Source organism: Rattus norvegicus, chromosome 7, assembly GCF_021556685.1.
Source record: "Rattus norvegicus strain SHRSP/BbbUtx chromosome 7, alternate assembly SHRSP_T2T, whole genome shotgun sequence".
NCBI classification, from domain to species: domain Eukaryota; kingdom Metazoa; phylum Chordata; class Mammalia; order Rodentia; family Muridae; genus Rattus; species Rattus norvegicus.
The window spans coordinates 52,590,599-52,616,456 of NC_141540.1; the positions used below are offsets into that span (position 1 = coordinate 52,590,599).

Genomic DNA, 25,858 nt, shown 5'->3' on the forward strand with positions numbered 1-25,858 from the left:
GCCTGAGTGAGGAAATGACATATAATATATTAATAAACAGCATGTAATCCTGTGAGCGCACGTATTACAAAAGTGTCCTCAGGAGGGGACACAATGTACCATGATGGTCGGGTATACTTTCTGATTCACTGCTACGCATGAGTGAGGTCATTTCTCCAAACTCTGTCATACAAAGTGGGATTTTTTTTACATGATTTTCCTCAGAATACACACAAGCCTCTTCCCCACTAGACTTACCATCTGCTAATTGCCTTGTCTTGTTTGTGTAATAGATCCCAGCACTGTAATTTAGAGAAGTATAATAAAAAGCACTAATTTTTCCTAACTATCACCTTCTGATTGGAATGATTATCACTTAAATTCAGAACAGGATTCCACATTTTAAAATGAGAACATTGGGTTAAATGAGAGATATTAATCTCACCCTACAAAGTTTGTCTCCTCATTCAGGTCTCCTCTTTCTAAGCTCCTAGAGTTAATATATGCCTTTTCTCTTATTAAACTACTAGTCTCTTGGGACATTCTAAAACAAAATGAGGAATTAACTAAAAGTTAATTTTATTACGTTATCATTTTTAAAGTAGTGTGTGTGTGTGTGTGTGTGTGTGTGCATGCGCACACGCGCTCGTGTGTGTAGACATGACTGTGTGAAGCCAAGCCAGTGGAAGTAGAAGGAAATCTGGGATTTGGCCTTTTCCTTTGAGTATAAGCTTGGATAACATTCAGGCAGCTGGGCTGGGACCATACTATTATACTATATTATACTCGGACTATTATACTCAGACTTACCTTGCCAACATTAATTCTAATGTTTTAGAAATATGGTTGTCTACGAGGAATGCAGGATAGGGATTTGAGGTGATGCTTGAGTTAGTTAGCATGATTCAGTACTCTCCATTATATATATACACATATGTATATATGCCATGCACATACAGTGGCATTATTGTAAAGCTCAGAATGGGTATTGTCCCAATGGTCAATCATTTCATTAAAAAAAAAAAAGCATGCCCTGAAATGATCTACAAGAACATTTTCCTCCAGTCAGGTTGACAAAGTTTTGAAAGGAGATAAACAGTATATGAGAAAAGGGGGACTCATTTGTGGTTTAAAAAAATATTAAAAGCCATCATCAAAGCTTTGCTCAAGACCCAGCAAATCAAAACATATCTCTAAAACAGGCTTACTAGTGAAACGTTGACCATAAAACTCAAGACGAGTTGGTAAGAAGAGAGAAAAGCTAGAAATAACTTAAGACATTGAGAAGAGAAAATGGCCCAGGGCCACAAGCAGAGGCATCTGGCCCCACTAAAATTGGAAGCAGCTTCGGAACACAGGGATTTTTTCCGACAGTGTAGTACAGTGGTTAACAGGACACCAGTCAGAGTCATGCTGCCTGCATCTGAAAGCTGATCCTGCCGTGCCTTTGCTGGGTAAGATCCACTACACCAGGTTTCTTGCTTATGGGTTAGTATTACCTGTAGGAATGCACACTACAGAATTAAGGGAGGACGCAGGGTTTTATTTTTAAAGCTACTTCCAGTTTTGAATTTGTGTGACGGTGGCAGGTGCCTTTGTTAGTAATCATTTCATATTTCGTACACCCGTTCCCTAATCTGAACTAATCTCCCGGTTGATTTATAAAGTACGCATGAATATTGTCATTGTAGAAATAGGATTTTTAGAAAGTAAATACTTCGGGCATTTTTCACACCTATCTTGAGGTTATCTAAATTCAGCACACACTAAAAGCATCTTAAATATTTCTGTCTGATGGCATAGTTTGTGAGGCTCGCCCCATATTAATATTGTCTTGCTAAATAGATAAATGTCCCCTTTGCTTCTCCACTACCTTGGAAGATGGGATTAGTGCTGCAGATGGCATAGTAACACATATTCTCTCTCCCTTCTCTCTCCTCCCTCTCCTCTTTCCTTCTCCCTCCCCCTTCGTCTCCCCTTTCTGCTCACCCATCTCTCAGCTGTCCCTCGCTCTGTTTCTGTTCCCCTCTCTCTTACACACACACACACACACACACACACACACACACACACACACACACACACCTCCACCCCCTTCCCCCAGCCTGAATACACTGGGGACATTCTTTGCACAGTAATTAAATCAGAAGCGTTAGGACAAAAGAAAGCCAGCAGCGACTGTGTTTGCTATGCAGTTCAGCATCTCATGATACACTGCTTGAGCAAGGTCCCTCAAAGGTACACACAGGGATGTCTAGTTTTCAAGTCCCAGAAACCTTCTGCAATTAAGCCTTATACACAAAGTATAGTCTACAAGCAGTGCCCCCTGATCTCACGTGCCTTAGGAAGGCTTAAAAAGCCAGAGAGAGCTCATGCGCACAATGAAAATAAGGGTGCCAATGAAAATAAGGGTGCCATTGCTCAATCTAAGGTAAAAACAAAACCACGTAACTGTAATTAAAGTGATATACATGCCATTTCCCGCTTACCGGGACAGGCCATAAAGATCCCCCTCAATGTAAGCTTTTCACTAAATTTTAACCACTTCTAGTTGGTTCGTACAAGACAGATATTATCTTGGTCCTTATTTTAAATCCTATATGCTAACCCATGAAGGGCCCCAACTACCACCAGCATGGTCTGCCAAAGCACAGTCTTGGTCAATCAAACATTGGGATTTTAGTTGACAAGCTATTCAGCTTCTTGCCAATGGGATGCAAAGACTACTGAAAGAATAGCTCTCTGGCCAGCCGTGACTGCATAACCTTGGCTGGACTGCTCCATCCACTGAAGTCTACGATTGCCTTCATGTACATGCCTTCGGCAGGCTTGTCAACAGTGCTGGGTTCCACTAGCATGCTGCAATGATGCCATCTGTCCTAACACATGGCACCACTGAGACAGGAAATGGCTGGGCCTTCCTTTGTCATCCTCTGGTTGCACCAACGTATTTATCGCAAGTAGGTCTCCTTGCTTGCCCCACAGTGGCACAGTGATGCGTTCCATCTGCGGGCCTTTTCTCATCACTGAACCAATCCGTAGAGTCCTTCTACTTTATCTTCTTTGCAGTGCCCTTTGCCAAGAGTATATTTTTTTTATTCCATGGCCTCTGCTCATGTCCTCTCCTTCCATGTGTCACTGCTTCAATAGCTCGTTAAACATTACAGGGCAAAAGGTAATTATAAAACCACTGCATATCAGGAGGGAATCCCTAAAAGGTCAGTCAGAGAGAGCCTGAAAAGGCTGTCCTAACCTCCATCACTGATATAGGAGTATCACACTGAACTTAGAGCAATTTGTTAATAGGGACATGGGACCCTCCTTGGCTACTGGCAGTCCATTGGCTCTCTCTTTGTTATGTCCAGCTGATGGCCCACTGGTCCCTGTAATGACTTTAATGGCAGCCTGACCCTCATCTTTCATTCCACACCGTTCACATGCTGCAGGCCTCCTCCATCTAGACGGCTTGTAGGCATTGGTGTCTGGAGGATTTGGTGGGAGCTGTCATGTCTCCAATAGACAAAAACCAGTACGTGTTTCTGACACTGGTGCTTGCGGCTCCCTCACTTGATTGTGAGTAGAGGGAATAGAGGGAAAGCCATTGCACCTTGAAATTGTGTTCTAGGTGATGCTCACTCTGGAAAAATATGAGGAGCCATATTCTCGGACTGTGTGCTTCCCGGTTTTGACTGTCTTGCTTCTTAGGGCAGTACTCATCTGTGTCACCCTGGTGTCATAACTAACCTTCTCACTCAAATGACTGAGGCTGGTCTTCCATTGATAATCTATACAAACACTCCTGTTTAGTAACAGGCAAGGCACTTGGCACCCAGACGGTAAACCTTTCTCCTTTCAGCCCCTCTCTAGAAAATACTATCCTCTGAAGAACGTTGAGTTCTGCCTCTTGTCTGTCTTTTGTCTTCCCTCAGGAAATACACCAGAACAAGCATTATTTAGCTGCAGGAAATGATGACAAACTCTGATTATGCTGCTGAGCATGGAACATTCTATCAGCAGTTAAGCGAGGAAATGCTTCACATAATTTCAAAACCACAAGTCAAGTCGGCCTGCTGCCTCATTGTTAATTCCATTGTTGGGTACGATTAGCCAAGACAGATTTTATAGTCAAACACTCTGACCTGAGAGATTTGTTATTCAATCAAACTGGTACGTAGCGTACCTCTGACTCCATTCTAAAGTGTGCAGGGTGTTTCCTATGTAGAAGTGACAGAGGCTGGTTCTTTAGACAGCTAACACCTCCACAATCTGATGGGGCCCTCTGAAAGTGGTGCCTCCCTCCACTCTTCTGCTCCTACAGTCCTCACTGAACTCTGCTGGAGCTCATGATGTACTGAGGAATCAAGATCAGTGCCATGCATTAGCTTCATGCATGGTCAAGAAATATTCCAGAGATGCACTCATCTGAGAATTTTGTCAAGTAGCTTAGAAGTTTTAAAGCCCTGCTGCAAATCATTTTAAAAAAAAGTGATCCTTTGAGTTAAGTTTTATGGAGTTGATAAAGTAAAAAGTCCTTTAAATAATACATATATATATATATATATATATATATATATATATAATCTTTGATGATAACCCACCAAAAAAAAATCTATCAGGGACTAGAGACATCACTCGGTAATGAAGAGCACTTTTGATTGCAGAGAACCCAAGATTGGTTCCAAGGACCCACCTAATGGTTCGCAACCATCTGTAACTCCAGTTCCATAGAGTCAGACACCCTTTGTTGACTTCTGTGGGCACCAGGCATGCACATGATGCATACACACGCACACACACAGACACACACACACACACGAACACACACACAAACACACACATGAACATACACACACAAACACACACACAAAAGCACACAAACACACACACACGAACACACACACACATGAACATATACACACAAACACACACACAAGCACACAAACACACACACACACACAAACACACGAAATAAATCTAAAACTTTAAAAACCATCAAACATTGAACAGTATAAACATTAAAATTGTGAATGTTGGCACATTATTTTACTTAAGATTGAAAAAGCTTTTAAAGTAATATATTCTTAAGATTCAAAAGGGAATATAACCTTATAAGAATTAAATTATTACTCTAAGTCACAGAGGTCTTAAACCTTCCTTTGTAGTGCAGTAGTCCTGGGATAAAATGCAGGCATCCTGGCCAAACACTTAATGATTTAAACAGTGTGGGGCTTGGTTCCCTCATTTGGAATTTGGAAGTGAAAAGTACCAGGGTCTCTCATTCCTGGCATGACTGACATTGTGTCAACTGACATTGTGAGGATGTGAGTGAGAAGCTGAAGAGAATAGAAGGGAAGATGTAGGTTTGAGAAATTTTTTAGGGAAAAGATTATCTGAGGATTTCTCTGTTATGAAGACATTATATTATATTATATTATATTATATCATACTGTATATTTAAAGAACCCAATACCTGTTTGTTTGGAATATCATCAAGAACCAACACTTTAACCAAGTTTATAGGCAATGTGAATAATGGACACAGCTGTCTTTTCAAAGAATATTGAAAATATGATTTTCCTTTAAAAGATTGATTAACTTTAAAAAAGACTTGTACTTGATTTCATGTATTTACTGAACATTTAATAACTGTTATCATCATACAAACACACTGAGATCACAGGTAAAGGCTGGAGAGACAGTGTGGTGGGTAAAGTGTGTGACTTGCATGCAGAAGAACCAGATTTTGGACCTCCAGAGTCCATGTTCAAAGCTTAGCAGGCATGATGGTAGCCTGTACTCCCAGCGCAAGATCTGTGGAGGGAACTAGATAGCTTCTGCTGGCTCTGAATTCAGCAAGAGACCCTACCACAATAAATGGAGTAGAGAGTGAGAGAGAGAGAGAGAGAGAGAGAGAGAGAGAGAGAGAGAGAGAGAGAGAGAGATGTTACATCCTCCACATGCACATGGACACAAGTGCATCCTCACTTGTACACTGTGCATCTCACACAGGTAAACATGCATATATACATGCACAGATGCTACACATGCATACACAGGAGCAATAAAACAGATAAACTAAACTACAAAATCTTACCTAAAGTTTTAATAGGGTCAGAGTACTCAGAGTCAGTAAATTGTCCCATGACATTTGTGGCTCTAAATTTAAACCTATAAAAAAAAGTAAAGATTCATTCCATGGTACTTTTTTAGGCAATAGAGAGCAGTATTATTCCCTGATTTATGAGCGTGTTGCTGCTTGTGCGTAGAAAGACTGATTTTTGGGTGCTAATTTTTGTACCCTGATACTTTGATGATGCCTTTGAAGCTCTTTATCAGCTATAGGAGCTTTCTGATGGAGTATTAAAGGATATGATATTATATAAAACTAAAATACTTTTTTTTTCATTTTTATTTGTATTCCCCCTCCCGTTTTTAACTTGTTCTTTTTAAATCCTGCTCACTGCCCTGCTCCAGGTCATGCCCTTCCAGAATCCTCCCCCCACCATCCTCCTTCACCTTCTATTCTATTGCTCTAGCTAACACTTCAAATATTAGGTTGAATAGCTATGGAGAGAGTGGACAATGTGTCATGTTCCTAACATTAGAGGAAACGCTTTGAGGTTTTATTTTTGATGATATCGGCTATGTGTTCCCTGTATATTACTTTTGTCAGGTTGAGGTATGGCTCTTGTACGCCTACTTTCACCAGGGTTTTGTCATGAGTGAATACCTGAGTTTGTCAAAGGCCTTTGTCTGTAACCAATGAAGTGATTATGTGGTTTCTTTTCTTGAGTTTATTTTGGGGTTAAGCTCCATTTATTGTTTTACATATGTTAAACTATCCCTATATCTCCAAGGGGAAGCCTATCTGATCAGGGAGAATAATTTTTTTGATGTGTTCTTGAACTCTTTTCAAAAGTATTATATTGAGAGCATCTGTGTCAATATCTGTCAAAGGTATTGACCTGTAATTATAAAAGAAGAACAATTTTCACAGCCCATTATCTTTTCCAAATATTTTAACAAATAGTTATGAAAAAGCAGTAGTTTCTTCAAGAAAAATAAGTTTAGGAGACAAGAATTTAGGACTATGTTACCATGAGGAAAAAAATCTATAATTTATATCAAGTGAATAATTATCTTGCTTCCTGGCTCATTGAATTTGATGGGACACTGAGTAGGATTTTGACCAAAATCATGAACCAGCAGTGTTTGAAAAACATTAAGCAGATAGTTTCACTCATAGATTTATTTAGATAAAGTCATTAAGTATCAGCAAACTGTGGATACTGTAACAAATTTAAAGCAAGTAGTTCCTGTACTTACATTTCGAAATACTACAGAATCAAATGACAAAGACGATATAGAATTGTCTTGTTCACATATATACAAATTAAGAACACTGTTTTCTATTTTCATTATGTACCAAGTTATATTTACTCAGTTTTACAAGTTTAGAACAGAAAAAGTATAGAAGATAATCCCTGAAGACACCCAAAATTACCTAACTGAAACTAAAACACGAAAGCCATTTAAATGTGCAACAAATAAATCTCAGTGTATGATTTATTGTCTGACATTATCAAACTCTTATAATAGCATATAATATGAAAAGAATCTATTTAGAAAACAAATATGAAAAAACTAATAAGAGTAAGTATAAAATTTTATCATCATAAAAATTGTTTTTAAGTTCAAATAATAATCAAAGTTTAAACTCATTACCTTCAAAATAAATAATAGAATATTACTTTTGAATTGCCCAATTTCTCTAAATGTTCTAATTATACCTCAGCCTACAACATTCATAAGGAATTTAATAGTGTCTTAACTAGCATGCCGAAAGGTGAGCCTCTGAGTTTTTAAAAATTAGTAATAAGATTTTGAAGAATCAGTGTTAAGATAATTCTCTTCTAAAATGTAGCCTTGTTTTATAACATCACATCAACAATTAAATAGAAAACAATAACAATGAGTTCAATAAAATTTAATAAAGCACTCACTCAGATGTTTGATGGAATAAAAAAGAAAGCTACTGACTGATATTAGCATCTTAAAAGGAAACCCTAACTAATGGCTAGACAACAAAACCGTTTCTGAAAGCCTGTATGTCATCTATAGTAAATAAAAAGCAAACTACTGAATTCTAGCACATCAGTGACAATGTTCATTACAGAAATAACTAAGTTCTCCCACCTTTTATATTTCCAGTGCCATACCTTTCATCTTACCTTTAAACAACTTAACACAACAACTCATGCTTTCTTTCAAACTCATGCTTTCCCATAATACTGTATGTCTGTAACAATGAATGGATAATGCTCTGTCTACCTCTCCACTGCCAGTGTTTAAACAACCAGGCCTACTATCCATAGGAGATATCGTTTGCTCACCAGAAAGATGGAAGGATAAATGGATGGATAGGTGGCATATACTTAACATACCTGTACTGTAGTGCATGGTTGACCAAAACATACTTACAAATACTGCTTTTTGGGTTTCAGAGGTCCATTGCAAATTTTCTCTTCATTTCCAGGGATCATACAGGCGTTATCGGCACCTATCACATAGATTTCTTCATTGCCGCTGAACTTCGTCTTTCCCTCTATACACGGGGGATTAGGGAATCCTTCGTTTGTAAAATATGGCCTTGCTTTGTTAAAATATGCATCGTACCACTTTGTCACATTTCCGTCTTGCTGAGCTAGTGGAAGGGGAAAGGGACACCTATCACAAATCACACCAAAGGTGTCTTCACATCAATGCAGCATTTTATGATCCCATCAAGGAGTCAGGCTCTAAACCACAAGGACAATTCAGCATATGAACCTGGACACAGGAATCTGACATACTGTTGTGGGGGGTGATGTATTAGGTAGACCAGCAGTTCTCAATCTTGGGTTGTGACTCCTTTTGCAGGGGTCATATATCAGATATCCCGCATTTTGGATGTTTACATTACAATTCATAATGGTAGCAAAATCACATTTAGGAAGGAAGTGGCAATGAAATAATTCTATGGTTGGGGGGACAGTTACCACAACAGGAGGAATTGTATTAAAAGGTGACAGCATTAGAAAGGTTGAGAACCACTGAGGTAGACATAAATCATCTTTCAGTCAGATGTCACTACTGTTCACATGTGCAAAGAAGCAATCAAGACACTCTCTTCCGAAAAATCAAATCAATAATAACCAGTATATACAATAAATAGATTATATATCTTGATTAGGCCTTTCCTCGCTTGAATTAATATTTTAGATACATTATTACTATAATTAATGATAATATTAATATTCTTTGGATAATCTTAAATTGCCTTATAAAGTCACAAGTCAACTTTTACTTGCTAATCTTGAGTAAATCTTTCTTAGCACTCAGAAATTCACATTTCATGATCTTCTGATGTAGAGTGAAATCTGAGGTACCTCCTGTTTCTGCCACAAGGACTTGTACATTTCTGATTGGCCCGTGGTCATCATTGTAGTAGCATATTGGCATTCTGATTGTGATAGTTGTTGACGTCACAAGCAGTTTTCCTGTGGCATCACGGATAGGAATTGGCTTGGATTTTGGTCGTGCTGGAGCTATAAACAGTAAAATATCAATATATGACTTTTTTCTAAGCTGAAAATTAAAATTCAGAGTCATATTTCACGTAGGTAACAAATAAAATGACAGGACATGCAAATATCAAACCAAATAGTTGTGTTTGAGTACAACAAATTTATAATAATTATGTAATAATTATTACCTCATGAAACTATAGTTATGAATTTGAGAATTGCCTGAAAAATTGAAGCCCAGGTGCAATTTTTATACATGTGAGTCTTCTTCATGTGTTAAAATACTCAATTTATTAATGCTCTTGCAAATAATATTCAAAATTATTTACATTCACTAACATCTTTCAAAGGTTTATTTATTAATGTCTTCTATGTCTATTAGGGCTGTCTTCATGTCTGCTAAAAGAAGGAATCAGATTCCATTACAGATGTTTGCAAGCCACCATGTGGGTACTGGGAATTAAACTCAGGACCCTGGAAGAACAATCAAGTGCTCTTAACAGCTAAGCCATTTCTCCATCCCACTAACATTTTTTGTGTGTTATTTTTATTTACCGTTTGATTAATTTCTATTTTATTCATGTCAACCACCTGGATAATAGTCTCTCCTTTCTTTGTTAATGTTAAAATTATATGGTAAGATTCATGTGTAACAGACTTCATACGGTTGAGTCTCCTAATATTGATATACCATGCATTGGAATTATTCTGCTTATTGGTTTCTTGTCTGAGTCTTCCCCAGATGGAAACATGCTAATTCATGCTTCTTAGTGACTACAATATTGCTACAGCTGAATAATATTCCTCCAACTACCTGTCTAAACACGAGAACTTATGTTCCTTATAATTGTCAGCATTTTTGTAGTAATCAACCCCATTTAACTTCGTTTGTTTGCCCTTTGGTTTCCACAGAAGAGAGTCCAAGCTGTGGAATTTATGAAGTGTGAATTTTACTGTGTGCATGGAGGTGGCGTAATATATGTGTGTAGGCACACAGGTGTGCAGGTATGGAGGAATGGGTGTGTGCGTTCATGAGGCAGCCTGAACGTGATGTTGCACATCTTCCTTGGTTATTATTCACTTTATTTGACTCAAAACATAAAGAATCCAGCAAATCTGGTTAGCCAACTTGTCCCAGAGATCCTCTACCTCTGCCCCTGTAGTGCTGAATTACAGGCAGTCACTCTACCTGCTTGAATTTCTCATGGGATTTGGAAATTTAAACTCCAATCATCACACTTGTATGACAAAGAATTTATCCACCATTCCATCCCCCAGCCCATCAGATATACATTTTTAACATTAGTAGATAATTTGGAATAATTTCTAAATTACTATAATATTTCATGTTTTACCAAAAACAAATACAAAACATCCCCTAACCAATATTTTTTGGGCCTCTGCTGGTTTCTTTTGTTCTTACATCAGTTTATACGTTTGTGTGTATACATGCACATACATATTTCTCCTTCGAAAGCTACTTATCCAAACTTCAATCTTACAAAACAAAATAGGAATCCTTCAACACTGCCACAGACTTTGCAACATTGTTTCCTCTTACTAGAAGAGAAATAGAGCAACAGGAGTAAAAGGTGAATATCTGGGTTTGAACTTTTTTGACTTCAGTCTGATGCACTCCTTCTTGTGCATCAGATCCAAGAGCACGTTTCTTAGTTGACACATCACGTTGGTATTCTGACAAGAAAAGGTTGGAATGAGATTTGATATGAATAAGGTTTCATGAGAGTAAAATCTATGCGGAATAAAGAAGCAAAGAGCAGGAGTAGGAGGCAAGAGTCTTCACATGCAAATGCCTGGCATAGCAGTCAGAAGATGCAGAGTAGGAAGGGCCTGATAAGAAGAGACTTGGGGTTTTTTCTATTCTGAACCCTTAATGAGGCCAACAAGAGGACCCAAGAGCAAAGCTCAGGAAACTCATTATCGGGTACCACAATCCAACTGCATACTAACTGTGGGATGAAGTCACTGACAAACTCAATAGACCACGTAGCTAAGAGAATCATACGTAGCACTGTGACAGAGAGAAGTTATCTCTCTGGGGCTCCAACCTTCATGTCCGTGCATCTTCTCTGCAAGATGAGGAGTAGAGGTCAGAAGCATTTTGGCATAGAAATGGGGGAAGCGTCCGAAATGAGAAATTTTGGTAAAGTATAAAAATACTGTGTATATTATATTTCTATATAGCATGTCTTTACCGAGTGAAGAAAAAAGAAATTCAGATGGTGTGGCTCTCCTTTGTGTATTCTGAAGTTATTTTATGGAAAAATTACAGTTGAAGCAATGTATGTGCTTATATATTCCAAGACATAGAACTACTAATTTAAAAAATTAATATATATACACATTTTTCTGCTTGTGTGAATGTGTGCCGTGTGCCGTGTGCAAGCAGGGGCCTGCAGGATCAGAAAAAGGGTTTTGGAGTCCAGAGCTGGGGTGCACAGGTCATTGTCCACCTCTGAAGTAGGTGCTGAGAACTGAACCCAGGGCCTATGAAAGGGTAGCAAGTGCTTTGAACCACTGAGCCACCCCTCCAGGAATTTATTAAATAAAATAAATAATGCTTGGAAATAAGAACCCACCTATTAGTCACCAATAAAAGGATAAAAATTTAAAACTGGTAATGATTATTTCATAGTTTTGAGAATAACAATTTTCAGGTACTGTATAAAAGTGTTTTCAAAGATGTTCATTCTTGGTCCTCACGATTAATAATCTACAAGGTAGGAGCTAACTGTCTGCATTTTCTAGACATATGCATGTTCAGAAGACCAAAGTCAAAAGGCCAAATCCAGGACTCAGTCTCGAGAGTTATCCAAACAGAATGAAAGGCTCAGGCTCCTGCCACTGTTTTCTACCGCCCCTTCCTAAGAAAGGGATTTATTACTCTTTCCTTTAGAAAGACACTTATTGGAATTCCGCTACAGGCAGCCTGTGACAAATACTCAAAGAGTTCTCCATTGCTGCTTTCTTTCTTCACTCTTCCTTGCACTCCTCCAACTTCCTTTTCCCCATCTTACCTTTCCTACCCCCAGATCCACTTCTCTTCTGTTTCCCTTCAGGAAAGGCGATCCTCCCAGGGACACCAACCAAACACAGCATAACGAGATACAATAAGAGTAGGACAAACCCTTACATCAAGGCTGGACAAGGACTTTCTCAAACATCTTGGGGTCTTTGCTTTATTTAAGTACTCCCCTATGTGAATCACAAGAAATCATCCCCAAAAAATACTTGATTTCAATATCTGGACAGGCAGTTACTTGTCAAATGGACTTAAATTCCTCTTTAGGGTTTTGTGGTCATTTGCAGAAAGAGAATTTTACTAAAGTATCAGCCAGAATAGAGAGGCGATAGATGGAGTTTAGAGTTAAAAATACAAGAGTGGATGTATTTTCGAAATTTAATGGTAGTCACTGTATAACCAACGACCCAGGCAAAATCAAACTTTTAGGATGGAGATCAGTTCAGGAAAGCAGGTCTGCTCAGCCTAGGCAGAGATGATTTTAGGAACTCTCCTTCCAATTAAAATAAAGTTTTAGGTTACAACCCTTAAAGGAGGCATCCTCTTCAACAATAATTAATGTCATCACTGAGATGTTTAAAGTGTACTTTAATATACACATCATTCCTTAATGTATGCATATCACATGCATAAACACCACGTAAAGGTTAGCCTCCCCCACAAGATTCAGATTACAATCACCATGTGATTAAGGAAACAACAATCTAACGGAAGGCATCTCATCTATACCTTTAATATCCATAGTTATTCGCATCTGCACCTTTGGCCCAGCACCAGCACTGTTGATAGCGTAAACCTGGAACAAAGACAGGCTTGATCACGACTTCAAGCTTCCTTGCTATGCATGTGTAGGTGAACAGGGTTATGAACAATTTTTAAAATGACCTCTCTTTTACAAACAACTTTATGCTGTCTGCTAATTATATTCTCTCAAGCCAATTTAATACCATAAAGGTTAGAGGAACATTAACGATCAAAAATTTCTTGCAATGGATGTTCTGGCACCTAGACCTGAGACGAAATGTTAACTGACCCAAAAGTCCCCATCACAAGACTAGGAAGGCTCTGCTGCTATCTAAATGCACAGGAGGGACAGAGTAGAAAACCACCAGTCCTTACACCACCTCTCCTCTACTCTAACATCTGTTACTTCTCTCTGTAGCTAACACATCTCGCCCTCCTTTAAATCCATATTCAAGATTTTCTTCTTGCTTCTTAGATGAAACCCAATTCCTCCTGCCTCCCCATTTTCCTGTATTAAATCATCCTCCTGAAAGCTGGCCTGTATGCCCTTCTTCACCCCTGCCCCAGAGTATCTGATGCATAGCCCGCATAATGCAGCATATACACATAAAACATTTCTGTTTGTGTACACAGAGGGTGATTTACACAAATGTGAATTCTTTCAATTAGCTTTGTGCTCAGGAAGCTGAAGACCCAGAGTCCTTCCCTTCACCTCATCTAGCTGAAGGAAACAAAGACCACATGAGTGGCCCAACTTCCCTTCACGTAGCAAACACAATTTGCCAAATGTAATATATTCTTTAGAATATGGACCATTTATTCATTATGTTAATAATTTGGAAATGTGTTTTGTTGAATTAAACTATAATAATGTGCAGTATATGACTGCTATATTGAATAGAGCAATCCCATGAAATGCAGTTAAAATAATGGAAAGAAAAATGTAGTGTTTTTGTAACTTTTTAAAAGGGACTATTCAAACTAGGCGATTTTTTTTTGATGATACAACTTTAAATTTAACTGTGATGATGAGTAAAAAGGAAAAAAAAGGACAGTACTTTTTAAAATAGCAAGATGCATAGAAGTTACTTGAAATGCTTTTTAAATATAAATGTTCTTGATAAACTTCAACATTCTGAGATGTATATACTGTAATATGCAAGCAGTTATTTTTTCTTTACAGGTCAGCTGTATTTGGATTATTTCTTACTTTCTATTCTTCTCAAAAGCCAAATTGATACAGTGTTTCTCTCTATAACAAATTGATAAAGTATTTCTCACTACAAATACATAGTCCCCACAAAATGTTTTTCAAAAAGCTGTCAAACCTGTCTTCTACTTTTCCCTTGCAAAAGCTGAGTCACCCATTTGCAGAAACTTTCCAGATGGACACAGAAACTAGGATTTGAACTCATGTTCAAGTGCCCGTTCATCTTCTGAGAGATGATACCTCATAAATCTGGGCTGCTTGACTGGAAATGCAAGAACCTCACCCAGTAAGATACAAAACAAGAAGTATTGTTAATCATACTTTTATATCTAAATTGATAATTATGAATACTTGCTGAGTTGGGAAGCTATGCTAGGGTTTTTTGGTTTTTTGTTTGTTTGTTTGTTTTTAATAATCCCTAATGTGTGATCTAACTAAGTAGAGGATGAAATAATTTGGGTATCAGTTCATGCATGTGAACTTGCACACATTTTTGTATATGTCTTATGTCCTTTGTAAAATTAATGTTAAAAAGGATTTAGAGGAAGAAAGTGACCTAATCCTGACATTTTCTTCAAAATTAGCTTTCACAGGGTTCAATTATAGTTTTCTTTTAGGCAGCTGTAGTTCTATGCTTCATTACTCTTTTGTGTTTAACATGTAGTTTCTCTCTTCTTTATTCCTGTGTGCCCATTATTTTTTCAAGGTGCTTAGTTAATAGAACTTGCTGTATTTTAGTGGGAAATATACTGGCATGTGGCATGCGATGGGCTGTACTTTGGAGTGCTGACTTCGTAAACTGACTTAGGACCTTAGCGAACAGTTACAGGCTGTGGCTGCTTACACTGATGTTGTATGTATGTCCACCCTTCAAGCCTTCTAGCATTGCAATGACGGAGGTGTCCGTCTTCTGGATAATGCTGAGGTTATGAATCTGGACAGCAGTAGGATCGTCTTCCCGGTAAACCAGTGCTTGGTACACTCGGATGTTTCCATTGGGCTGAGAAGGTGGAAGGAATGTCAATTGAAACTTTGTTACTTCATCTGGTATCTTCTGAAATGTCATATTATTAGGTGGGTCCTTGGGCACTGAAAAAATATCGTTGACAAAGATACTTTTTTAAATGCATTGTTTTATCTCAATATAAAATATTTTTCCTTTAAACTTCTGTTTTAAAAGACTAATTACACATACTATATAAGTCATATATTTTAGAAATTAGAAAAAAATGGTCAAGCATTGACTTTATTTCCCAGAAATTCCAGTGGTGTTTCAATTTATCTTTGTGCCTTGTACATGTGCTCTGTGCTTAGCACTGGGCATTGACTCTAGCCCCTCCCATCACATCTCAGTTGAACCTCCACAGAATTGCACAGAATGTGCTTCCTTGGTTTCTCAATAATTTTATATAAAAAAAATAACACAGATTCAGACGAAGTCATCAAAAGAGGATTAGAGCCCCACCTAACCTTCGTGGAGTTCCCAGTGATGACACAGCTTATGGCTTTTTTCAGTGCCAAGCCAGAGACCAGACATCGAGAACAGAGAACAGAGAATACTGTTCACAAGACAACAGGCCTTATTCTGATTTCATCGCCTTCTCATGGTTTTGTGCGTGATTTACTTTTATGGAATCGTTAGACGTATAGAAACCCGTAAACACCAACAAGGAAGAGGTAAAACCAGCACATCACTTAAAGAAGCTCCCTCCTTCTATGCCTTTGTATTTTACCACATGCCTCTCTGTAATTGCAATTGGTCCTTATCTCTGTTGTCTTGTCATTCTCAGCCTAACAAAAGTGCCACGGTTTTGAGGTTCGCTAGGATTTATGTGTATCAATACTTCACCATTTTCAAATCTCTCTCTCTCTCTCTCTCTCTCTCTCTCTCTCTCTCTCTCTCTCCCTCTCCCTCTCCCTCTCCCTCTCCCTCTCCCTCTCCCTCTCCCTCTCCCTCTCCCTCTTTCTCTCTCAGTCAGGGATCATGTAGGTGCAATGCTGAGCTTGCAGAAGGCAGATAACAGCCTGCAGGGTTTTTGTCCTGTCCTTCCAACGTGTGGGATGGAATTCTGGTCATGAGTCTTGGCAACAAATATCTACGCCCTCTGAGGAAGATCCCAAATGCAAGGTCTCCAGCCATAAGAGAAAGGATCAGCAGCCTTGTTTGCCACCAAGAAGTGTTTCCTTTTGTAGCTTAATAGGAAATATTTGACATGGAAAGACATCTGTGCTGCTTATAGTTTATTTTTTATTATCAATAAGGCTAACATTACTATCTGTGTGTATACAAACATAAGTTTTTGATTCTTTATGATCATTGTTGACAATTAATTGCTTAGCCATATGGAGAGCACATATTTCATTTTACATGAGACTGGCAAAATATTTTTCCATGTGTCTCCACTACTTAATGTTCCCACTGGCAGGTGTCAGAGCTCATTTTATATCTTTGCCACTCTTTGGTATTTACTGCTACTTTTAAAATTATTGTGCAATTCTGCTTCAGAGGATGGATGGTTACATGATATTGTGGATTTAATTTGCATTTACCTAGGGCTAATAGTCTTGAAAATTTATCATACTGTGTTTATGTGCTAACCATACCTCCTGATGGATGGGATGTCCCTTTATGTCTTTTGATGATTTTGTAATTGGACTTTTTAATTGCTGAAATGTCTAATATACTAGTTAGTTTTGTTTTGTTTTGTTTTGTTTTACCAAAATTAAAACGCGGCAGGACAGTTGCACACATGGACTCATGCTACTTGTGAGTGCATGTAAAGCCCTGTGAAAGTCCAAATCAGACCAAATTACAACGTGAAGAGGAGAGGTAGGCACAAGGCTCTACCCCATCCAAGGAGTTACTGGCAGCAGGAGCTTCTGGCATAAAAATGTCAGTTTTCTCTTAAACTGTGAGTCGTAGTAAGTTGAGTGCATCCCAACAGAAAGCCATACAGCCAAGAGTATTTGGGCAACGCACATCGTCCTTGCTAGGATGAGGGTAGACATCTGTGGTAAGAGGGAACGGCGTATACGTAAGAAGAGTTGGGGCAAGGGATGGAAATAGGACCAAAGCTCATTGTGTTCAATCCTTAAAGAACTAATTTAAAAATTTAAAAGAATTTTTTTTCTTCTAGAGGACTACTTTAGAAAAGAGGACACTCAGACAGATGGGGTTAAAGAAGTTGCCTGTGATCAGAGTATGAGCAAGAGAGCAATTGTCAAAATAAAATCATTACTCTGTACAATTAATTAATACTCTGTGCCGAGAAAATATTCCCTTATTAAAACTAAACAAACGTTGGGGATTTAGCTCAGCGGTAGAGCGCTTGCCTAGCGGGCGCAAGGCCCTGGGTTTGATCCCCAGCTCCGGAAAAAAAAAAAAAAACTAAATAAGTAAAACTAAACAAACCACCCACAGAAAAGCTTGGTATGTCACTAGCGGTAACAAATTAAACAATAAAATAATAGATGAGAAAACCTCATTTGAAGATTGTAGGGTTACTGTTCTTTGCACCACATCCTCAAGGAATTTGTTCATTATTGTGATCGGAATGACAGGGGAAAGTTTTCTGTGAGGAAGACGTGAGGTGCGGCCTCATGGTGCAGACTCTAGGGCTTTGTTAACTTCAGCCTTCTTGGCAGGTGGAACCCTGGAGCACCTCTCCAGTATGGATAAATAATAGTAAAAAGACAAGCAGAAATTTGCAGCATTTTGCAAAATATCCCATGCTATGTAGTATAGAGTTCTATAGATATCATAAAGCTTAGTTTGGCTTAAACATATTTTTCCACTTGCTTTTACACATTTACATTACTTAAAGAATATTTCCTTTTATTTGTAGAATGTGTTTTTGTAAATTGAGGATCAGGCTTAAAGCTGGTTAAGGCAAGGAATTCTCTCAATATTGGCAACAGTTTCCTATCCCCAGATTACCCACAGCTTTACGTAATGAATCCTATAAACAGAGAGGGTTTTAGTTCATTTGTTTGTCTTCATATTTTTTTCTTTAAATAGTACTGTTAATTACCTCCTAGGTCATTTGTTCTCAAACTGTCTGATGCTGCTTCCTTTTAATGCAGTTCCTGATGCGGTGGTGACCCCCCACCATAAAATTATTTCATTTGTACTTCATAACTGTAATTTTGCTAGTGTTATGAGTCTTAAAGATCTGATATGCTAGATTTCTAATATGCAACCTGGGTGAGTAGGGTCACATCCCACAGGTTGAGAGCCACTGTCCTAGGGCAAGATGATGCAAATAGGATTTGACCAGCCATGTTTTGTGGTGTACATGTAAGTTTATTCACCAACCCTTTCTTCACTGTGAAGTGTGAGGAAAAAAAAGCGAAAATTGAAAGCAAAATATAAATGATCCCTTTGATAGTTGGTAGTAAAAGAGAAGCGAATGGAATCTTTGAGTGTGGGAAGAAAAGGTATCTTGAAAATTAGAGTTAACACTTTGCAGTAAATATTAGAAAACATAGCAAAAGTAAGAGATTCGCTGAAAAAATATCTTTCCCTCCTCTATATACCTTAGAGATAGCAAATAGATCATAGCAACGCACCCCTCCACTATCATTTTCCATGACATATCTGGTAGCAAAGAACATTGAGATTCTGAAGAAAGGAGGCAAGCAGGCCCAGGGGATTCTCTGCATCTGACCCCGGCTTCTCTCACAGTGCTTTGGTTTATCCAAACCGTTCATAGATTAGAGAAAATCTTCATGGAGTCTGATATCCATCAAATAATCACATAATTTGATGTGCCACTTCACTAAGAAAACAATTATATGTGAACTGGTTTTTTAGTACCAAATTACTCAATATTATTAGTCAATCTCCACAACAAGTCAGGACAGAAATAATCAAAATGAAATGTTGGATGAAATATCGTTAGCTGAAGACATTTAGGAAAATTATCTGTTAGGCCCAGTAATTCAATTTCTAAAACACAGTCGATTAGTACAAAAGAGTGCAGTTGTGATGCATTTAATTAATTTCCATATTTACAAGGACTGAATAGTCTATGCATTGCCTCAAAAGCGTTAGCCACCTTTACTTTGTCAATTGCCCTGTCATCGAATTTGTTTATCCTTTTAAAACTGTTCTATCAATGTCTCATAGCACACATCCTTTCTTGAGAAGAGTGTGAGCTTTAAGAAAGCAACAGCCGACTCTCAGTTGACTGTTAGGAATGGTGAGATACGCTCCTTACCTGATTCTAAAGTCGTAATTATCACTTCTGCACTTGACTTCCCATCTGTGTATGCCCGACTAACATTTCCTACAAAGGCTGTGATCACCACAGAATACCTTGTAAATACTTCTAAGTTGTTAATCTCTGTGGTTTTGTTTTCTTCATTTGATTTCAGGAAGGAAATATTAAAGTCATCATCATCTACCTGTGGATAAAGAAGTTAGCAATTAAGAAAGATAACAGGCCAAAGCTAAGTCATGCTGATCTGGCCAATATTTAGCATTTACTTTGAAGTCAAACTGCTCCAAAAAATCCAAAGTACTATAACAATTAATTCATTTGTAATCAGTTTAATAATTGAAAGTCAAAGAAAGTAATCAACTCATCGGGATGAACCAACCTATCAAATGAGTAAGCAAAAGTCACTTGGGCATTGACGAAACTGTTTTCTACTTCAACAGTTGATAGAAAGAAAATATAGGTTTTTCCAACATTTAAATTCCAAACTGCTCAATAAATTCCATTTGGCAACGTACTTACACTGTCTTACTTTCTACTAGGGTGATAATACTGAGTTATACTGCCTTCTTGAGAATTTATAAAGAATAGGTCTGAAGGAGTTGGACTGGAGATTTTGATATATTTTGAAATATCTCTGAAAATTATGCTCTGTAACAAAATTAAGAAGCTATTTAAGTTATATTTATGTACTTTCTAACAGTCTTAATTTGGAGAGGACAACTTCCTTTTGACATGCACACTGATATATTCTGCCCCTTTTAATTTTTCTTTTTCTAATTTTTATTTAATAGTTTTTATCTTTGAGATTATAAAATATTTATGACAGTTCTCCCTTTCCTTCCCTCCAAACCCTTCTACATACCCCTGCCCCCTCTCCAGACTCATTCTCCCTCAGTCTACTTTGTCACTAATCGTTTTTGCATGCATAGTCACTGTTCTGGTCATAATTACAGATCAAAAAGCTTCTAACCTGCCATTGGTAGGTGTAGCAGTGGTTATGGACACAACTAGCTATCAATAGAATAGTCAAAACTCGGGCGCAAATGAGTATCTTTAGGTATATTAAAAGTGGCTACAAGTTCTGTTCAAATATAGTTTGTCTTTAGTTTTCCCATCATTCTAGACATTAAACATGACTACGTTTTTAGAAGCAAATAGAAGGATAGATGGTCATTATGCAAGTGGTCATTATATAGGCATGGGAACCTATGGGATCCCTAGCATCTATATAGAAGTCAGGTAGAACAGGTCACATTTTTTATCCCAGCACTAGGGTAGGAGAACAAAAGAATGCAGATCTCGCAGTCTATCTGGCAACCACTCAGAAAACTGCAAGTGAGAGACCCTCAAAACATAAGGTGAGGAGTGACTGAAGACACCAATGTTGACCTATAACCTCCATGAGTGTGTACACATTGGCACACACACACACATACACACATACACAGACACACACACACACAAAACACAAACTCTCTCTCCCATACACACACACACACACACAAACACAAACACTCTCTCACACACACACATACACACAAACACAAACACACACACTCTCTCTCTCACACATACACACACACACACACACACACACACACCATGTACACATATAACAAGATTTTTCCTGACACAAATATGAGAAAATTTATAACCCTTCAGGAAATATTAGTCACAGGCAACTGAGTATTACAGGTTTTGCTTAAGGTTAGCATTATGAAGATAATTTTTAATTTGCCCCTCCTTTGAAACACTGAAAAATGATTTTGGAGTTACTCAATTGTTTCTTTAAATTTTGGGTTGTAGGGGCTTTTAACTTAAAGTAGATGCTGCTGTGGCTAATAAATAACCGGAATTGCAGTAAAAAAAAAAAACCTCATTCGTTGTACAGAATGAGGTAGCCCACTTCTCTAAAATGGCAGAAAAACCTCTTGGCACACACATTCTATTCATTGAGCACAATACCCTTGGTACAAAATATATGAGTACTTAATTAGTTGTCAAAACTTAAATTCCTATAAAATATGGATTTACAATTTTTCTATGTGATTAGGCTCTTATCCATGCTGAATAATAACTATATAGGGCTAATGAATAGTCGATCCCTGTAAGGGAGGATGAGGAGCCCAGTAATTACTCTCTTGGCTTCTGTTTTGTGTTGCTTGCCTGATTACTGCCAAGTGAAATTTACTAACATGAGGTAGATTTTCATAATTCAGGTGACTCCCTTAAATTCCAGAAGATGGCTGTAACAAGGAGATTACAAAATCATCCTACAACATTTTTGTCCTCTTTTCTTTAATTATAGCCAAATTCCAAAGACAATTTCTTTCATGAAGAATCATTCGTAACTATCTTTCTATAATTTGCATTAAATGCATATTCCCAGGGAATTTATCTCTTTTATCCTTTTCTGCTAATGTACTAAGATCTTCACAAATATACTCTCAAAATAAGCAAGAACTAAAGAATGTGTGGGAGAAGGCATTAAAATTTCATTTGCTCTTAACAATAGCAGGGTTTTTGAGACAGAAGTATATTCTTTAAAGAATTCATATATTTACCCATCCCACAGTCTCATCTCCCCTAGAACATATGCTATTTTATTACAAGTTACAATGCTTTCTCTTCTCTGAGCTCTACACATACATGCAGTCCTGTTAATGCAGCTGCATGGGGAAGATTGACTGCAGCTTTCCAGGTAGTACACCTTACAGTCCTACCAATCCACCATGCATGTTAGGTGAGTTTTCAATCTTAATTGTTGAAATTAAGCTGTAAATTATTTTAAATAATTTATTTGTTAATCGATAAATTATTAATTTATTAAATTAACAGACCTAAATTATTTCTCATCTGGATCATTTACTATATTTTCTTGGTCTCTCTCTCTCTCAATCTCTCTCTCCCTCTCCTTCTCCTTTGACCCATTTTTTTCTTATATTTTCCTGACCCTGACCCTGACCTAGATCGTATCCCGCATACACAATACACACTATCTCCCCAAGCAATCAGCCTGCCAGTATAAGAAAAATCTTACCATACCACCGTTTCAGTTATTCAAGTAGAACTATGAACATAAAAATGAGGGTCCAAACCATGTGTCTAGTCATGTCTCAGTACACCAAGTTCTGAGTGCCATGGCATGCGGTAGTTGTATTATTTGCTTTGAAAAAAAAAAGATTACTATTCTTTGATATTTCTGTTATCTTTTCCCCTTCATGTTCTCTGAAAATTATTGAAATTTAGCTCTTTAGACCTCATCTGGGTTACTGCTTCCTGAATGCCTCTTCTTTCTCATTCGATGAGAAAAGATCCTTTTACTACATTTTAAACCAAACTTACCAGCTTTCCAATACATGTATCATCTTGGCCCCAAGAATAAATGCAACAAGCACTGGGTTAAGGATACTGTTGTTGAGAAGTTAGTAACTGCATGGTCAACAGCCTAAGCTGAAAAAGCTATCCAAGGTCTAAGAATCATGCTATAAAATTAGACACTGCGTAAATAATCAGAATCATGAACTGTGATCTAGTGTGTGATTTATACTGCCTTTCAGAGTAGGTAAGACCCGCCTTACCGATTTGACATCAATCAGGTAGAATGTTGGTCCAGTTATGACAGCAGGTTCACTCCAGCTGATATTGATACCAAAGGGTGATGTTGCGACCACGTGCACATTTTCAGGAGGACCGTCAGGAGCTACAACGATAGGAAATCAATTACTCTGCCACATTAGTACTCGATACAGCATAAAAGGAAGGACCATGAAGAATGGATAGTCACAATGAATTAATTTTGCATTCATTTGTATCATAAACATACTGAAAGTTAATCATAAGACTAGATTTTTTAAAACCTAGTTGCTATACACAAATGACTTCCACCTAAAATAATTAATTAAAATCATAATACATAATATCTAAATTTGACCTAATATTTCTAAAATAAAGCATTATCATAATTCCATCATTTGACTAAATAACTATCTCATTTAAAAGTAAGTAACTTGACAGAGCTGTTTTAAGAAGACTCTTTCAGAGACATTTGACCATTGAAAAAGGCAAAAATAAATCATAGATGGGAACTATTATAAAATGCTGGCATTGTTTAAACTATCACTCTGGGAATGCTAACTGCGTTCATTTTGTGTTTTCATCGAGGGGTAGAATGAGATACAGCTCTGCAGTCATTCTGGTCTTTCCGAGACACATGAACCTCTGTTGTAATCATGAGGCATCCTAATTTCGAAAATTTACTGCAATGAATCCTGAGGGTGTTCAGTTTGTGAAGCGACTAGGGTGAGGCGATTCCTGAGAAGCCTTTGACATGGGATGAAGGTAGCCATACTGCCGGGCCCAGAGACTCAGGCCAATTGTTCCAATTTAAATGTTTACATCCAAACTAGCAATCATTACTATCCGTGTACTGCCATTTCCACTCTGAGAAGATATAAAATGAGCGTGAGACATCATTTTCCTTAAATAATCTCTAACCTACGGAGAGTAACAAGCTGTGTGGTCCTGTTAAAATGAAGATGTGTTTGACCTTGGTTTCACTATCATGCCTATACTTGATGGCATTTTTTTTTAAGTGTAAAAAACCAGATATGTAGCAGTAGCTGTTCTAGGGGTTGGTATTATAGTGTCAATTAGCGAGACGTGAGGAAGAGCGGTGTCAATGCGAAGGTTAACTAGAAAATACAAACCATCTAGCATGAGGGAGCAAAGGTAAATTTGTAAATGTAAGTGGAGCTGGCAATTGAGGTAAAGCTTCAGAGATGGTGGACTAACGCTAGGCCTTAAGGTGAGGAAGGCTTAAACTCAGGAGGACAGAGTTAGTGAGACTTCTGTGGAGCCATAACAAAGCAGCAACGACACAAATAAGTCTATAGAAACAGAATTGGATTCCTGTATTAACGTGCTTCACTTCCTTTCTATGTGTTATGCTACACATCTCTTCTCACTTTTCAGGGTCCTAGGGTTTCTATTGCTGTGTTGACATACACGGCCAAATTAGCTTAGGGAGGACATGATTTATTTGGCTTCCTCTTTCATATTCTTGTTTGCCATTAAAGGAAGTCAGGACAGGAACTCACACAGGGCAGAGACCTGGAGGAAGGAGCTGATGCAGAGGCCATGGAGGAGTGCTGCTTACTGGATTGCTCCAGAGAGCTTACTCAGCCTGATTTCTTATAGACCCCAGGATCTCGAGCCCAGGGATCACACCAGGCACAATGGGCTGAGCCCTTCCCACACCATCAATCATTAATTTAGAAAATGTTGTACGGTAGTAATCTATGGAGGCATTTTCATACTTGAGGTTCCATCCTCTCAGATGGCTTCAGCCTCTGTCAAGCTGACATAAAAGATCTAGAATGCTTGGCCTCTACACCGAAGAACTTGTGTTCATTGTTTTAAATATCAGGATAGCACAACTGAGGGGAGGAGCATTTGTTCAGCACTTAGGGAAGAAAACTCAGGTCAGCGAGGAAGAAGTAGATGCTTTGTATGAATTAACTCAAGCCACTATCAATAGACAAAAATACTGACTGGTGCCATGATATTAAATTTCCCAGGCTCTGGGAAAATGATTTTAATATTTAGGTAATTCCTTATACATTGAGATGCCATCAGTAAGGCTAGAGTATAAGCGATAATAGACTCCAAAGAGACCCAGGTTCTACTTCAACAGCAGATAGGTATATATGGCGCTGCTGTGTTTTGAGTGTGCTCCTCTAAAATTTAGGTTTTGAAACATCACCAAGTTATGGTATTAAGAAGTATGGCCTTTAAGAGATGATGTGAGGTCATGAGAGCTCCTAACACCATGAGTAAGTTTAAGGATCACATACAAGAAGTTTCACAGAGCATCAGAAAATGGAGGTGTTAAAGGAAGAGCAGTATTCATGAAATTAAATAGCAGAAATATTCCCCAAAGAGAAACTTTGAGACCTAGTTGAGCGCTTGACTCTACACTAAAGAACTTGAGTTCATTGTTTTAAATATCAGGATGGTTAATTTTGTCTTCTGCCTTCCACCTTGTAAAGATGTAACATTCCTCCCAACCCCCCCCCCCAGGGTGTGCAGCTCT

The 25,858-nt window shown here is 38.0% G+C and overlaps 1 protein-coding gene and 1 long non-coding RNA gene across 9 annotated transcripts in view; one reads left to right on the forward strand and one right to left on the reverse strand.

Moving 5' to 3' along the window:
* The window catches only part of LOC120093580 (uncharacterized), a 197,410-nt gene that overhangs the window by 61,325 nt on the left and 110,227 nt on the right, over positions 1-25,858 (forward strand). For 6 of the 8 annotated variants that reach the window (XR_015624627.1, XR_015624626.1, XR_015624628.1 and 3 more), the window contains 4 exons: positions 14,688-14,828; positions 15,418-15,616; positions 16,058-16,219; positions 16,518-17,988. The exons of the other annotated variants lie outside the window; for them this stretch is intronic. This is a non-coding gene — a long non-coding RNA (uncharacterized LOC120093580). Of the gene's footprint in view, positions 1-14,687; positions 14,829-15,417; positions 15,617-16,057; positions 16,220-16,517; positions 17,989-25,858 lie in introns of those variants that run through there. 8 annotated transcript variants of the gene reach the window in all.
* Ptprq (protein tyrosine phosphatase, receptor type, Q) overlaps positions 1-25,858 on the reverse strand; it is a 182,501-nt gene that overhangs the window by 42,156 nt on the left and 114,487 nt on the right. The window contains 7 exon segments of the mRNA NM_022925.2: positions 6,074-6,147; positions 8,461-8,683; positions 9,408-9,566; positions 13,318-13,384; positions 15,387-15,631; positions 19,762-19,948; positions 23,346-23,467. Of these exon segments, the coding sequence (NP_075214.2) occupies positions 6,074-6,147; positions 8,461-8,683; positions 9,408-9,566; positions 13,318-13,384; positions 15,387-15,631; positions 19,762-19,948; positions 23,346-23,467 (1,077 nt within the window).